This window comes from Camelus bactrianus, chromosome 29, assembly GCF_048773025.1.
Source record: "Camelus bactrianus isolate YW-2024 breed Bactrian camel chromosome 29, ASM4877302v1, whole genome shotgun sequence".
Lineage (NCBI taxonomy): Eukaryota > Metazoa > Chordata > Mammalia > Artiodactyla > Camelidae > Camelus > Camelus bactrianus.
In genome coordinates, this window is record NC_133567.1 from 5724096 (window position 1) to 5740545 (window position 16450).

A 16450-nucleotide genomic window follows, 5' to 3' on the forward strand; every position below is an offset into this window, starting at 1 on the left:
AGTCTCGCCTATAAGTGGGACAAAAGCACACGGCAGGACAGGCTTCCTCTCCAGGTAGGACGTGAGAGAGACCTCCCGGCTCTCACCCTGACCACAAGCACCAGCCAGCTGCGCCGTCCTGCTGCGTAAGGAAGACAGTAGACAAGACCTACGTGAACGGAGAGACTGAGCGCCGTCTCAGTCAAACCCCAGCAGGCTTTCCTTTACGGTACTTGAGAAGCTGACTCTAGATTTATACACAAGCGCACAAGCCCAAGAAGAGTGAAGACAGAAGGTAAAAAGGAAGATACGGTGCGGGACCCGGCACGACCAGGTGCCCAGGTTACCAGAAAGCCACGGTAATTCATACGGGGGAACCGCAGAGGAGCCACAGACCAGACAGAGCCCAAACCTACATAACGTCAGGAAACCTACTCAAAACAGGGCAAGAAACAAGAACAGGCTGGTAGGAAGACACAGTTACTCGCAGAAAATACACTGGACACTTGGAAAAGCCCCCAAAAAGGAGAAAAAAATGAGTAAAACCATTAGACCAGTAAGAACGCAGTCTTAGGGGACACCTTCGGAAGGTACGTATCACAGCCTGGCGGGTCAGAAAGACTTCCCAGAAGAAGTGTCAGCTAAGCTGACACGGGAAGAGTCAGAGTGAGCCAGGTGTGGGGGAGGGTACAGAGTGCACGTGCTCGGCGCGCACGAGGTCCCGGGTTCGAGCCCCAGTACATTTCATTAAAATAAATAAATAAGCATAATCACCCCTTCCCCCCAAAAAAGAGCCAGCCAGGTAGCTAGGTGCAAAAGCGGCAGGAGGCTGAGCACCCCTTCTACGGGAGCAGGTGCAGAGGCTCAGGGGCACCACGGGGCACCCCCGGCATCTGGAGCAGAGGCTTCCAGAGCAGCCACGGCGACCAGCAGCGGAAAAGAGGGCCACACAGGCGCTCTGTGCAGGCGGGGTCGAGACTTTGCCCTGAAGGCAGTGGGGCGTCTGGAAGGGCTGTAAACAGACAAGCGATGTAAACAAGCCAGTTCTTTAGACAGAACACATGTTCATCGTGTATCAGGGCCAGTGGGGAGAGACCGGTGAAGGGAAGCCACGGGCCGGGGGACGAGCTGAGAGCCGCTCAGGGGTCTGGGCAGCCTGAACCCACCTGGGCATGCGGGAAAAGACACGCGCTCACAGAGGGCAGACCTCGGGGCGCAGGGTCAGCAGGCCTTTCTGACAGACAGACGGCAGCACGGAGAGGAGGCGAGGAAGCCCCCACGCTGCTCTGGCACCGAGGCCGGGCCACTCCCCCAAGGGGGCAGGTGTGGGTGAGGCAGACGGTGACACCCGTCCTCAGGTCTGGACACAGTGAATGAGGCATGAGATGATGCCATCCACCGCCTTCATCGTCGGGAAGCAAAACCACCCAATCTTACCTGTTTTTGTCAAACGACGTCCTCGCCAAACGTGACTGCAAGATAGCTGTTATCTATTAAGACACAACCAGTTAAGAAGTGTGGATATGAATATGTATGAGTGAGGTTAATGCACAGTAAAGCCACAGATCTTCAGAAACTCTCACCATAGCAGTTTGGTCCCCGAGTTTGTCCAGGCAGGATGCTCTGTGAAGCTACAATGTTAGAAACAGACACGAATTTATTTTCTTCTCTCAGACGACACATAGATACTTCCTTAGAAGCAATGAAAAAATCACTACCATTCTGTTCACTTAGTTAACAGTCAAGAGCGATTCTGCTCTGTCTGTGGTTCTTACAAATGTACGGTTTTCAAGTTCAACCCAGTTGAGTAAATCTGTCTCATATTTCTGAAAGAGGTTATTACGGTTTTGGTTAAGATGCATAAATATGAAATTCTTAAAAGTTTCTGCCCAAGTCCGCCAGCGAAGGTCTGAGTAAAGCACTGACTTACCTGAAGCAATGTCTCCACAACATCGTCCACTTTGCCTGAAACATCCAATTCAAAGACATACTCCATGGTACCCTGTTCGGTCAAAGGGAGAGAAGCAGCGGCAGGTCAGGAGGGGTCACTGTAGGGGCACGTGCGCCCTCTGCTGGGCAGTGCTCGGACCTGCCTGACGTGTCCTCCCTCAGTCCACCTGCAACGGGGGGGGGGGGTGTTCAGGGGAGAATTTACTAGTTTAGCAGATTTACTGCTCTATTTATTATTTCTTCCTTCTGCTAACTTGCTTAGTTCAATCTTCTTCTTCTAGTTCCTTGAGTTATACAGTTAGTTTTTCCTTTGAGACTTTTTTTTTAAGGTAAGCATTTATCACTTTAAACCTCCTCTTAGGACTGCTTCTGCTGTATCCTGTAAGTTTCGGTATGTTCTGTTTTCGTTTTGATCACCTTGAGCTATTTTTAAACTTCCCTTCTTATTTCTTCTTTGACCCACTGGTTGTGCAAGAATGTAGTTTAATTTCCACATACGTGTGAATTTTCCTGGGGCTGTGGATTTCTAGTTTCATTCCACTGTGGCTGGAAAAGATGCCTGGAATGATTTCAGTCTTCCTCAATCTGTTGACTTGCTTGTGACCTAACATGTGGTCTGTCTTGCCAAAAGTCAGAACACTTGCCCCCAAAAGTCAGAACACTGGAATACAGTCCTGCCCTGTCCCTCCCTCCCCAGGGAGAGGATGGGAGCTGGGGTTCCCTCTGACCACGTGGCACTGTGCCAGTGGAAGGAGGCTGCTGATTTTCCTACCAGCTGCAATGTGGCTGATTCCACGCCAGCCAGCAGTGCAGGCGGCTCTTAACCGGTTTCCAGATCTCTCACAAAGGGAATCGGTTCATGTTTCTGAATCAGTTTCTCCACGAGAGGGATGAGGGTCTAGGGCTTCCTCTTCTGTCATTTTCGCCATCACTGAAGTCACCATCCCCTCCCTCCTTTTAAACATGAAACTCCTCTGGTGTTCTAATTCACATTGGGAACGAAAGAGCTTCTCTTTGCTTCAGGAAACCTTACTCATTTCCTTTGATGTAATTTTGCAGCCACCTTGCATCTTAAGTGGGTGTCAGAAGAGCCTTTACAGGGAAAGCAAACCAGTCAGTGGTTCTCAACTGGGGGGGGGTGTTCCCCACTACCCCCCAGGGCTTTTGTCAATGAGTGGAGGGAGCACACATTTTGGGGGCAGGCTGGCACGTGAGGGCCAGCCCCTTGCAATGAAGAACTATCCTTCCCCTGAGAGCACTGCCTGAGAGCAAGAAATCTCAGGAGTCCTGTGTCCGAGTGACTGGCGCACACAGTCCTTCCTGTAGGGAGAACCCGGAGGCCGCCGCCCGGGCCCGGGTGCCCCCCCCCAGCTGCTGCTGAGGGGCCGCAGGCTGGCCCGGGACCGGGGTCGCGGTTCAGCCTGTGGGCCAGCGTCTGCTCAGAGAGGGTGGCTCTCCTAATCCCAGAGCTGTCATTACCAGGAGCACCAGCCCCGCCTCTAGGTCCTGAAGAAACTCTTGCTAGGAGTTGTCTCTGCCCCCACGCTGAGCTGAAGCATTAAGCAGAGCACAGAGCAGTGGAAGGTGACGTCTAGGCTCACTTGACAAGTCCTGTGTTCACGTCCACTCAGACAGCTTTCTCGACCAGGAGAATTTATAAATGATTCCCACGCTCTTAAATAAGGATCTTTTATAACCTCTATTTCTCAAACATTTAAAAGAAGTTCTCAGTAATAAGCAGCAGATAATCTTATAAATGACACACATTCTGATTTCAACTTTTAGTAATTCAAGCTTTCCCTCTCTAATACACACATTTATTTTTAAGTCAAAAAGTTAACTGAAATCTCTTGGACTAAAGTCTGTCCAAAAGTACCATCAGAATTCTGTTATAACTGCTAGGTAACAAGCTTTTAAATATCCATTATGATTATGTTTCATTACAGATGTTACTAGAGACACAAGATCTTACTGGTCAAAATCACTAGACACCGATTGCTGGGAGTACATGGAAAGCAGTACTTACCCTCTCTGTTTTATACGGGGCAACAATGTTGTGTTCTTTAATGAAATATACCTGAGAAAGACAAATCAATACTTGTAAAACAATTAAACACTGTCATAGTAACGTGTTACAATAAATTAGGATGCTTTGAATCGAATTTGAATCATTATTACCATAATTTCTATTTCCAAAAGCATTTGAATTAATATCAGTATGGCTTTAAAGTTCTGATATTAAAATAACAAACATAAAATTAAAAAGAGACTCATCAAAGCAACGAGGTCCCGACCACTGCCGGATAAACAGTGTCTGAGACGTTTCATGAACATCACCACCTGCACCAAATAACCAGGCAGGCAAGAGACGGAAGCTGATCGAACTGCTGATTTTCCAAAAAACAGGTAAAAGAAAGTCACTGTGGTATGAAATTCATTCATTGACATAAAGGAATGTCTCTTCTCTAGAGATGAGTCAGGCCACCTGTCCTTACGTGGGATACTAGTCACCACGTGAGACAAGCAGCACCACCTACCAGGACCACTGACGTCCTCACACCTGCACCCTTAGTCCTGCCTCCCTCCCATGTTGACGGACGGTCTGCCTGGCCTCCCCAGACAGTCACCCTGCCAGCCCAAGGACATGGACCACCCCCGATCCGTCAGCTCTTCAGAAACTCTACTCCTATGACTACACGCTGCGCTTTCTCCCGTTGAAACAAACCATAGACAAAAACCATCCTTTGGTCTCACATCCTCCTTTTGCCATTTCTCTGTTCCTTTTTGTGGCAAAACTCTCTGCAAGAGCTAACTGCACTTTCTCTTGGGCCCAGGACCAATTTTCCTTCCTTCCCTGTCACCGCAGCCACCCCTGGCCAGGTCTGCACAGACGCACAAGATCGTTGAGGCACCAAATCCAACGGCCAGCTGTCAGGACTTCCCCGATCCTGTCCTCAGATCATGCAACAGAGCTGACGGCTCTTCCCGGGGAAGTTTCCCAGTGGGCTTCCCAGCCCCTGCTCCCAGCTCTCCCCACCTTCTTCCGTCTTCTGGGGGACCTTGCTCTCCCCTCAACCTCCAATGTTAGAGGGTGGCAGGGTCTCAGTCCTCAGACCTCCCTGCCCACACTGTCCCGGGAAACCGCAGCCACCCCAGGGCTTCCCAAGGACCTGGAGCCTGATGACTGCCCAGCAGAGGGTCCTAGCCTCAGCCCCCTCCCTGAAACCCAGTGGAAGGCCTCCAAAGTCTGACGGGACCCCTCCTCCAGGCACTCACATTCTGAACAAAGCTGCTCCTCCCCAGACTGACTTCAATAGGAGGCACTGCTGTCCACCTCGCTGGACCCACCCCCAGCCGTCTGCCACTGGGCCTGACAAGTGACCCATCAGCACCTCTGCCAGGCTTTCCTTCAGGACACATCTGGACACTGACGACCTCTCACCCTCCCCGGCTGCCACCCTGGGCAACACCGCCTGGATTTTCCACCCCCTCCAACGCTCTCGGTGCTTCCACCGCTGCCCCCCGACAGCACAGTGTCTGCAGCCGCCGGGGAGACACACACACAAATCACACATGCCCCTCTCTCCCGCAGGAGAGCTCTTTTGTGCTTTACTCTACCTCCTTCCCGTGGCCCGAGAGGCCCCCACTACGAGGTCCCCCCGCCGCTCTCACCTCCCTTCCGGCGTCTCCTTTACTCCCCCCCCGCCCCCGCCCCGGGCGCACGCACCTGCGCCCGCATCTGCCGAGGACACGCAGCTCGGCCTCGCTCCGCACCCGGACCCCCATGCGCACCTGCACCGCGCAGCCCGCTCCCTCCCGCCTCCAAGTGCTGCCTTCCCCGAGACGAGACGCATCGCCCACGCTCAGCTCAAGCAGCGCACGGATTCCAGTTCACGTCCTCTCCTTCTGTCCTGCTTTCCCGTTCTTCACAGCCTTTATCGCCACCTGACATTACAGATGTCTGCGTGCTGCCTGCTGCCCCCACTGAAAGGTCAAGACCATGGAGAAGGGGGAGCTTCAGATACTGTTCTTCCCCACCCTTCTCTCTATTCTACCAGCAAAAGAACATTTGGAAGCAAGACTCTCCAAAGCCTAAAGAACCATAAAGTTTTCCTGAAACACTGCGACCTGGCAAGTAACCAAAAATCACAAAGGCTGTGTCTCCTTGACTGTGTGCTGAACCCAGGACGCTTCAAATGATACCGGAAAGACTAGCCTGTGTCTAGGCACCCCTTGAGGTTAAGCTGACTTTGAGTCTCTTTGAGACGAGACCCCTTATACAAACTATTGCAAGCAGGTGGAAGGATCTGGGGCTTTGTTCTAAGTTTATTGAAATTTTACTAAAATGTACATTTTTATAATGGAAACCGTACTTTTCCAATGGAAAAAGTACCTACTCTTTTTAAGACATGGGACTTTCTAGAATAAAGCCACGGTGTAGAAGGATACTACAGAAATAATGAGAACACAGGTGTGGACCGGAATTATCAATAATGGTGTTCCCTCCCCAAAATAATGGATGACCGTAACTGCTTCCATCTATGCCAGATACAACAACATGAAGTCAAGCACAGCCTCTGAAACGTTCTCCTTAAAATTAACAGACTCGTGGATGGCAGTCCTAGAAAGCCACCCAATCTGCTATCACCCAGCTTGCGGAAATAATTTTCAATATGCATTAAAAAGTTCCATGAACAAGACGGCTGACTGAGCCAAAACCCACAGGGAGGCTCCCTGTTCCCAGCCATTCATTCACCTCTTGAGACGCAATGCTTTGGGTCAAGTCCTGAGGTAAATAAATCTTTGTTTCCCACAGCTTTTCTTACGTTAACTTGATCATAGAGTGATTTTTTTTTTTTTTTGAACAACTCCAGGAGCTGGGCCTCTGCAGAGAGTGGAGGCAGCACTGACCTCCTGCCCCCTTCATTTTCAAGGTGAAGAGGGCGACACCCACGGCGAAGAGAAAGTGGTAAAGATCTCAACTCCATTTACAACTTTTAAACGATCCATAAGCGAATTAAGTGCAGTTGACCCTTGAACAACCCGGGTCTGCACTGTGCAGACCCACCTGTATGTGGACTACTTTCAATAAATATATTGGAAACTCTGAGGAGATCTGGGACAATTTGAAAAAAGATGAACAGCATAGCCTAGAAATATTGAAAAAATTAAGAAAAAGGTATGTGGTGAATGCACAAATATATGTAGATACTAGTCTATCTTACCCCTCAGAACCATAAAGTAAACACAAATCTATTATAAAAAGTTAAAACTTAACAAAGCTTATGCCCTCGCTCACAAACCGCACACGGCGCTGATCGGAGCCAAGAGAAACGTAAATAAAGGCGCAGGAGTAAGTCTCAGCCACGGAGCTCCACTGGAGCACACGCGGGGCCACTGCCACCATCTCACAGCCCCCTCCCGGGCGACGGCGCTGAGGTCAAGGGTCCTAACTGTTCAAAAGCCCGCGTGATGCCACTCGCCTCCGCGTGAGCAGCGGTCTCCATGGTAAACTGCATATGGCAGTAAAAAGTCACCCCTCCCGCATCTCGTGTATTTTTCACCATTTTTAGTGCAATTCTGTAAACCCTGACTAACATCACGGGACCCACAAGAAGGGCCCCTAGTGACGCATGACGTGATTCCAAGGAGCAGAGAGAAGTCACGACATGAAGAGAAAAATCTGAATTCCTTGATACGTGCTACAGACTGAGATCTGCAGCCGCGGCTGCTGCCACTTCAGGATAAAGGAATCCAGCGTAAGGACCATTGTGAAAAAAGACGAGGAAATTCATGAAGCCGTTGCTGCCGCGACCCAGCAGGCATGAGCACCTGGCACTTTTTGTGAAATGTATTTTTACCTCGCATTGAAAATGCAGCTTTTATGTGGGTACAGGATGGCTGTAAGAAAGGCGTGCCTGTAGACGAAGATGATCTGAGAAAAAGCGAAGTCATCAGACGACAACTTAACGCAAAAGGAAGGTGAGGATCTAAAGCTGGAGAGTGTCATGCCAGCAAAGGATGGTGTGTTAATTTTAGAAAAGAGGTTCGGCTTTAAAAATATCATGCGAACAGGAGAAGCAGCTTCTCCCGACCCAGAAGCAGCAGGTGAGTCTCCAGATGCCATAAAGAAAATCATGGAGGAGACAGGAGATCTGCCTGAACTGGTTTTAATGCAGACTGAAGTGCCCCCTTCTGGCGGAAAAAAATGTCAAAAAGGACATTTACTAGTAAGGGACAGAAGTGAGCACCAGCACTGAAGGCAGGAAGGGACAGGCTAACTCTACTGCTTTGTACAATGCAGCTGGGTTTCTGATCAGGACCACCTTCACCTACAAAGCTGCTATCCGCCAGCCCTGGAGGGGAAAAGAGAGCCCCAGCTGCTGGCCTTTGGTTGCACAAGAGGCCTGAACAGCAAAAACCCTTTTTCTGAATTGGTTCCATTGATGCTCTGTCCCTGAAGTCAGGAAGTATCTTGCCACAAAGAGACTGCCTTTTAAAGTTCCTCTGATACCAGATAATGCCCCTGGCCACCCGGAGCCCCATGAGTCCGGTACCGAAGGCATCAGAGTGGTCTGCTGGTCCCCAGACACAGCGTCTCTAATTCAGCCTCTAGATCGGGGGTCATAAGGACCCTTAAGGCTCATTACATGTGGTGCTCGATGGAGAGGATTGTCAACACTGTGGAAGAGAACCCAGCAGAACATCATGAAAGTCTGGAAAGATGACACCATTGAAGGTGCCGCGGTGGTTACAGAAAAAGCTGTGAAAGCTGTCAAGCCCGAAAACAACGCGTTCCTGCGGCAGAAAACTGTGTCCAGACGCTGTGCGTGACGCCACAGGATTTAGACCAGAGCCAACCTAGGACGTGATCAAAGAGATTACTGGAGATGGCAAAAAAAAAAAAAAAAAAAAAAAGTTGGCGGTGGTGGTGAAAGGCTGCAAGGGATGGGTCTTGGGGAAATTCAGGAGCCAACAGACGGCGCACCGCAGGCACGGACAGAAGGCAGCTGGGTGCAGATGCGCGCTTCCCGCCTCCTGTCGGAGGAAGGACGCGGAAGACGTGGAAGCAGCAGGGCCAGGGGACAAGCTGACACCAAACAACCCGGCAGGAGGGCCCCCGTCAGTCAGGACTGCTTGTGACCTCCTTTCCCACACGGACCCGAAGCGGAAGCAGGCGGTGGAAAGAGGGATACCGTACAGCAACCTTCTCAGAGACATAAAGCAGCAAATGAGTCAGAATGACGATTATCTTTCGGTAAAGTGACGTGGAACGTGCCTGCCCCTCCCCTCCCTCCTCCACCTCCCACCCCCTTAGGCCAGATCCCCGCCCGCTCAACATGAAGACCACGAGGATGAAGACCCTCATGACAACCCACTTCCACTGAACGAGCAGTAAACATCACGCTGTGCAGTGAGCCTGCTGTTGTGTCTATGTGAAAATCTAAGGACTGCCCGGCGAGGACTGGACGAGACATTCTGTGTCGGCACCACCACTGCCTAAAGTCACCGTGCAGACGCCGTGCGGGAGACTTGTACTGACGTGGACAGGCTGTCATCACACAGGCGTAAGGTGAGCGACATTTAATACACAATTAATAAGGGGTTAGCAAAACTATAAAACAGCAAGAAAACTTTCAAAGCATGACATTCCTTTGCAGCATGCCCTGCTCCCTCGTACTGGGAGGAGCTACGTGTCATCCTGTCAACACAGGTTATTAAAAAAAAAAAAAAGTCACCATGTTTCCAAGACTGTACTATGAATCTGATCTGGGGCTGCTGGCCGTAACAACGTGTTAATGATTCACCCCACGGCGTCCGGGCTGGGCTGCCGGGAAGCGATCGTATGGATCACATGAGGCTTCGACAAAGCGATCCTACCACTGCTTCTTGTCGATGCATGAATAGTTACACTTGTAAATAAATGACCTTCTCGTTCTTGTCTAGTGCTGGTGATCTGACACCCGCCGTGCTCTGTCACCTGAGGCAATACTGACGTGGGTCCCGACAGACACGATTCATCTTGTAAATAGATGACGTCACCTTACGGCGTGGATGAAGGCAAGACAGCAGCGCAAATGCATCTTCTCTTCCTTATTATTTTTTAAATGACATTTCCTTTTCTCTAGCTTATTTGACTGTTAAGACTACAGTATATACTACATATAACATACAAAATATGTGTTAATCAACCGTTTATGTTGTCGGTCAGGCTACAGGAGGCTATGAGTAGTTAAGTTTGGGGGGAGTCAAAAGTTACACCTGAATTTTCAACTGTTGGTGGGGGTGGTCAGTGCCTCACACCCCTGCTTTGTTCAAGGGTCAACTGTATGTGACAGGAAAAAACATGTTTTAATTTATCTGTGTGCTGCCAATAAAGCACGGTACTGGATGCATAACTCCATGCTGAATAAAGTCGACTGGATAAAAGGTCATGACCCTAAGCACTGTAATTACACAAGGCTGTGCATCTCGAGTCGTTGCCTCGTGGTCCTCAGGCGTCAACCTGAGCTCTGCGTCCATGCTGCTCCACTGTCTAACGGCCGGGAGGCCGCAGGAGGACCTGCAGTCCCGTCGTCTCTACCCTCAGACACGGCCAGGACCCCTGAGGATGAAGCCACAGCCTGCAAGTCCCACACACTCAGCAAACACGAAGGGTCTCATTAGGGGCCACATCTCTTACAAGATATGTTTCTCAATGCCTAAGTTTTACAACCATTTAAACTTCTATTCCAGTAGCCTTCATTTGAAGATTTCTACAGATTTCATCATGCTATAAAAAAAAAGTGTGTGCATATATGTATGTATTTATGTATTTATTCATTTAAATGTTCATTCAGGTTAGAAAAAAATATTTACTTAGGTGTACCTTACCTGACTGAAAATGAGTGAAATCCCTCCGGGTACTGCCCTGAAATGCAGACAAGAGTCAGTAAGTACATATAATTGTTTGGTGGAAGTAAAATTAAACAGCTGTGACAATGACATACTTTGCAAAGTGTCTACTGGCTCCGTTTTCTCCATGCTTTCCTATTTTTATACAATCTCTCAAAGGAATCTGGGTAAAATTGAAAGAGAAATGTAAAAATTAGCCAAGGTAAAATACATAAAAAATTAGGAATACGTTCAAGATTTAACATGCATTTACCTTAATGATGGGCTGGGATATGGCATCTGGTTCAAAAATAACTGATTTCGAACATATTTTTAAGGAGCCTCTGATCTTCCTAGAGACGCAAGTACAAAGGGTTGTTATTAAATGGACGTAAGGAAAGTCACAAGAAAAATCACAAAGCACTTGGACTAGAAAGTAGACAACTCAAGCATCAAACGACAGAAAATAACAAGGTTTTAATTAAAGAGCAGGATATGAAAAGCTGGAAAATAAAGCAAAACAGTCTTCAGCTCCAAGTCCTCAAAGGTTAAAGACTCTGCACCCACCGTGACACGGTTCCACGGGGAGAGCGCGGACCTGGGCATCCTACTTCCTGTGGTCCCCACAGCTGCTGAGGCGGGAACAGGTTTCTAATCCTTCAGAAACACTGATTCCATCCTGTCCCCGCAAAATTCTTTTTGACTTCTAATTTCCTACATCTTAAAGATCTATCCAGAAGGCAATACTGAATATCTAATATTGATTACATAAGGGATTTTTTTTTCTTATTTATAATCATGGAAAAACAACAGTTTGAATTTAGCCCATAAAATGTTTTGAATGGTAACTCTGGGGTACGTAGGAATTCAGGAAAAAACTGGTCCTGTGACAAGGAGCAATGTTAACTACCACCTGCCTCCTACTGTAATATCAAGCAGATCAGTTACCCACGTCACCATTTTCCTCCTTTCTTGGGACATTCATCCGGCTCCAGTAAATTCTGGGGAAGGAACCTGCCTGGGCACGTTCAAGGCTGACGTGCGCCACTTGCCGGAAGCTAATAAAAATCTACGCATTTTGTTGTCTTTTATCGACTGGATGACTTTTATGAATGACCAAACCAAGGCAATCATGTAATCATGTAATTAAACATTACCATGTAATCAGAACACAGGTTAAGAAATGCTGGAACATTACCTTACTTAAAAAAAAAAAAATCACCTGAAGATTAGTTTCCAAGAGTACCTTCTGTCTACAAGCACAACTCCAAGGAGCTTATGTTTTCTACAATCACTTGGGCGACATTTGAGCTTTTCCTCTAGTCATTCCCCGGTGGCCTTGGGAACTGTCCTTTCCCTGCCCATCCCGGAGTTCTCTTAACTGAAGCAGTTACTTTATTTATCCTCTGGAAGCACCTACCTGCTCTCCCTGCTTCTGTGTGCCCTCCCCCAGTCAAATCTTCTTCTCCCAAAGAAATCACACATCCCTCCTTGCTCACAAATACGCCAAGGGCTTCCTAGCCCGCAGGATGAAGTCCCCACACGATCTGAGAGAGGCTCCCTCGGTACACGTCTACACGCGCTGAACGCACGAGAGGGCTTGCGGTGCCCAAGGTCATGATTTAAGTCTGAAGTTCCTCCTCCTCAAAGGATCTTTCAAATTGTTGATTTGAGGTCATTTTTTCCCATGCTGTTCACCGCACCTACTTTTCTAACACCCCAAATGACCTCATAATAATAAAGTACTTATATGGAAACTGCTAAACAAATACAAACAGAACAGAAAACCCCCAAGTTATCAATCACCTCATCTCTGTAGTTACTAGCATGTGGTCATCCTTGTTTTGTGCATCACACGCCAGAACCCTGCCAGGTTCCAGAGGAAGTCCCAGACATCCTACACTTCATCTATACACACTCTGACATGAATCTCTATAAAGATAAACACTTTTAATAGATGACCTGTCATTATCACACCCCCCCGAAAATGAGTAATTCCTTAGTGTCATCAATAAATAGCCAGGGTTCAAATTTTTCCATTTCGTAAGTGTTTTTATAGTGTGTTTTTCAAATCAAAGCCGGAAGTCCATATTATATTTAGTTGATATGTCTCACATCTCTTCACCTAAAAATTTTCATTTTCGCACATTATGAACTTTGCAAAATGCATCTCTGTGGTTTTCTTCTGTCCCATCTCCTTCAGTAAGATGAAAAGACCTGACCAGACTCTAGTTTGATTTTTTGCTAAGAACCCTTCAGAGGCAGCGCCCGTGCACTTCTAGTTCACACCAAATTACTCATTAGAAAGTGCTCATTTTTATACCACGCTGGTGTTTTATGATCATCCCTTTATAAAACCATAAGCCAAATAATTGAGAGTTAAGTACAAAAGGGATGCAAGAAAAAAGGCATGGAATGAATCAGAGCCCTATCCTGCTGATTTAAGACACCGACACTTACAACCTTAGACACGTTAGTACACACGCAGCTTTGAAAAACATCTGAAGTTATGACAGCAACGTAAAAATCCCTTTCTTCTCATGACTTTCCCAATATAAAAGGGGGGGAGTCTATACGATCACACATCTGAGTTTTAAAATGTCAGACAACGGAAGAGTCATCAAGTCCACAGAAATACAAAAATCTTCCTTACCTTTCATTCCGATTGCCCTTGTGCTGAATGTGGTTAGCTGTATGCTGTTCAAAGTAGTACTCCTCCAAGTTAAGCAGGAGCAAGGAAAATCTAAAGTTGGAAACAACAGAACAAAACCTCGTGTTTATTTTTTTTAAAGTATGAAAAAGCAGAATATTGCACACACATGTCCCTAAAGTGCTTTCCCATCCACGGAATCAACAAGTATTTATTACATGTGTGTTACATGCCAGGCACTCCTCTCTGTCCACAGACCTGCCCTGCTCTGCCAAAAATAAATCAATAGAACTGTTTACCAAGTGGATTAATTATTCCTTTACAGAAACTCCAAGTTTCATGAACTAAAACTTACTCTTGCCTGAACAAAGCTCGACGCTTCCTACTTAAGGAATTTCCATCCTTCGTTTCCCCTGATGACACATGAGGCTTCCCCACAGCCCCTTTCCCGCCATGCAGCCCACTCCAGCACCCTGCCCCGTGCTGGGTGAGCTCGCGCTGCCGCTCTCACCAGACCCCATGCCTCTGAGAGGCAGGTCCTTAGACATTCCCCTGTCATAATCACTCTAATGCTTTGTATGTAGTGGGTGTTTACTACATAAAATAAGTAAGCTGAACCGAATGGGACTGCAAAATAGTTCTTTTTAAGGTTTTAAGTGCTTTCAACTTTTGAAAACAAAATAAAGTGAGAGAAAACATATTAACTTGGCTGTGTGGCCACAGAAACAAACACACGGCAAAGAACTGAAAACGAGTGTCGTGTGTGTTTCATGATTAGGGTCAGGAAACGACAGCACCTGGAGGGGCGACGGGGAAAAGTTATCATGAGAAGAGTGGCCTTGGAGGTGGGTCTTGAAGTAGCAGAGGAAGACGTCCCGATGAAACACGGCAGAACAAACATATGCTTATTTCTGCTCCCCCTGGAAACAACACTAAAACACGAACAAAATTTTTTTAAATAGCAAAACCGACAGACTAAAGAAAACCAGAGAGACGTAAAAGCAGGTGAGAGAGACGGATAAACGTGCGAGAAAGGGAAGGCAGACGGGAGGAGTCGGCAGTGCCCAGACACCAGGACAGCAGACGCCTCCAGGGTAGGTACCAGTCAGGAGAAAGCCAACGCGAGTCACAGGACTTCCAGAAAGTTCCACAACTGCAGGCATCAGGTACCAAGGGGGCGGGGGGGAAACCTGGGGGGTGGTTGAAAGTCCAAACGAGGACAGATGTCCAGATTCCTCCCCATGGTTCTCCCTATGCGTGGTTTTTCAACACAAAAATGAAACATGAGGCTCCAAACTGGACAAGCCCAGTGGAGAGCATGAAAAGAAAATGATGAAGCAAAAAGTAGGAAGACATATAACACACTGAGCAGCAGTGTGATGGGTTACTTTTGGAAAAAAAGAAACTGAACAGCCCTGGAGAAAAAGCCTGTAGATACTAGCGTTTGAAAGAACTTCCTGTAACATCGTCCCAAGGTGAAGCCTGACAGAAAAGGTGACACGGAATTACACGCTTCACGCTTAAATATGAACAGACAACCCAAGGTCCCCAGCCTCTAACACGAAAGAACTGGAGCAAACAAGCAGAAACACTCAACTCGGAGGACTGGCGACAATGCATGGAACAGAAGAAAAGGTCAAAAGACTATAAATAACATCCTTACAAAGAAGACAGTAAATCCATGAAATAAGACATAACTCACTTAAAAAAAAAAACCGAACAAAGAAAAATAACTCATAAGTTAAAAATAATGACAGCAGGAACCAGCTTTACCATCCTATTAGATAACTTTTATTGGCCTGTTCTACCTTTTAAAGTCCATGAACAACAATTAATCATAGGCTGAACTGCCAGAGCTCAATGCAAAATGCTCACTATGCTCACTAGTAATACTTACCCTGGGGGAGGGTAACAGCTCAATGGTAGCATGTGTGCTTGGCACGCACAAGGTCCAGGGTCAACCCCCAATGCCCCCATTTAAAAAACAAAACAAAACAAAAAGCACTTCTCTGAATACAATTACAAGAGTTAGGATTGCTAGGAACACTCCTCAGATGCATCAAATAATTTCCAAGACGGTATAGACCGGAGAGATACTAAGTACTTTGCCCCGTACTTTCAGCTTGTAGCTTAAGGAGTTGAACACCTTTGCTCGGACTGGAGCTATGCAACCCATCTTCCTCCTTGGTCTCCCCAGCCCTCCTCTTAGAGAGAGGGTAAAAATAAGTGTTCGTCAATAAGGCAACGACACAATTTTATTACTATGAAGCACAAGGAGCCTTCACAGACAATCAGCTTTTCAAATAATTATTAAAAATAATCCTATCTTTAATACTATTAAAATGGCCATACCACCCGAAGCAATCTACAGATTCATGCAACCCCTATCAAAATCTCAGTGGCATTTATTGTAGAAACAGGAAAAAAAAATCCTAAAATTCATACAGAATCAAATAGCCAAAACAATCAAGAAAGAAAAACAAAGCTGAAAACCCCACAGTTCCTTATTTCAAAAGATACTACAAAGCTACCAGTAATTAAAACAGTGTGGTACCAGCACAAAGACAGACATGTAGACCTGAGAACAGAATGGAGATACCAGAAATAAACTCTCATATCCACAGTCTGATGATCTTCTACAAGAGTTCCAAAGACACACAATGGGGAAAGGACAGTCTATTCAACAAATGGTGCTGGAAAATCTGGATGCTCAAGGAGGAAATTAAGAAAATGTTGACGAGACAAGAGCAAGAACACAGTCCTGTGACCCACTGTTGGAAACGTGCCCCTTTTAATACATTTGACAGTGACCTCTGAATAGTCATTCAAAAATATCTTATTCTACCCACCTATACCAACATCGATTTCTCCTTTCTCAACTCTGCTCTCAAGATATCACAAAAGTGAACCGATTCTCTGCCAAAGTTCAGTTGAACTAAACCTACTGCATCTTCCTGACCAACCAGTGAGAACTCTGTCGGAAGAGATTAAATTCGC

General features: G+C 47.0%; 1 protein-coding gene across 2 annotated transcripts in view; it reads right to left on the reverse strand.

Annotated features, from left to right (window-relative positions):
* NSMAF (neutral sphingomyelinase activation associated factor) overlaps positions 1–16450 on the reverse strand; it is a 44592-nt gene that overhangs the window by 21788 nt on the left and 6354 nt on the right. The window contains exons 2-9 of one of the 2 annotated variants that reach the window (XM_074354967.1): positions 13457–13546; positions 11078–11156; positions 10920–10987; positions 10804–10840; positions 3956–4006; positions 1910–1981; positions 1563–1610; positions 1417–1469 (exon numbers count right to left, since the gene is read on the reverse strand). In XM_074354967.1, coding sequence (XP_074211068.1) covers positions 1417–1469; positions 1563–1610; positions 1910–1981; positions 3956–4006; positions 10804–10840; positions 10920–10987; positions 11078–11156; positions 13457–13546 — 498 coding nt within the window. The remainder of the gene's footprint in view (positions 1–1416; positions 1470–1562; positions 1611–1909; positions 1982–3955; positions 4007–10803; positions 10841–10919; positions 10988–11077; positions 11157–13456; positions 13547–16450) is intronic. The other variant, XM_074354968.1, reaches the window with a different exon arrangement.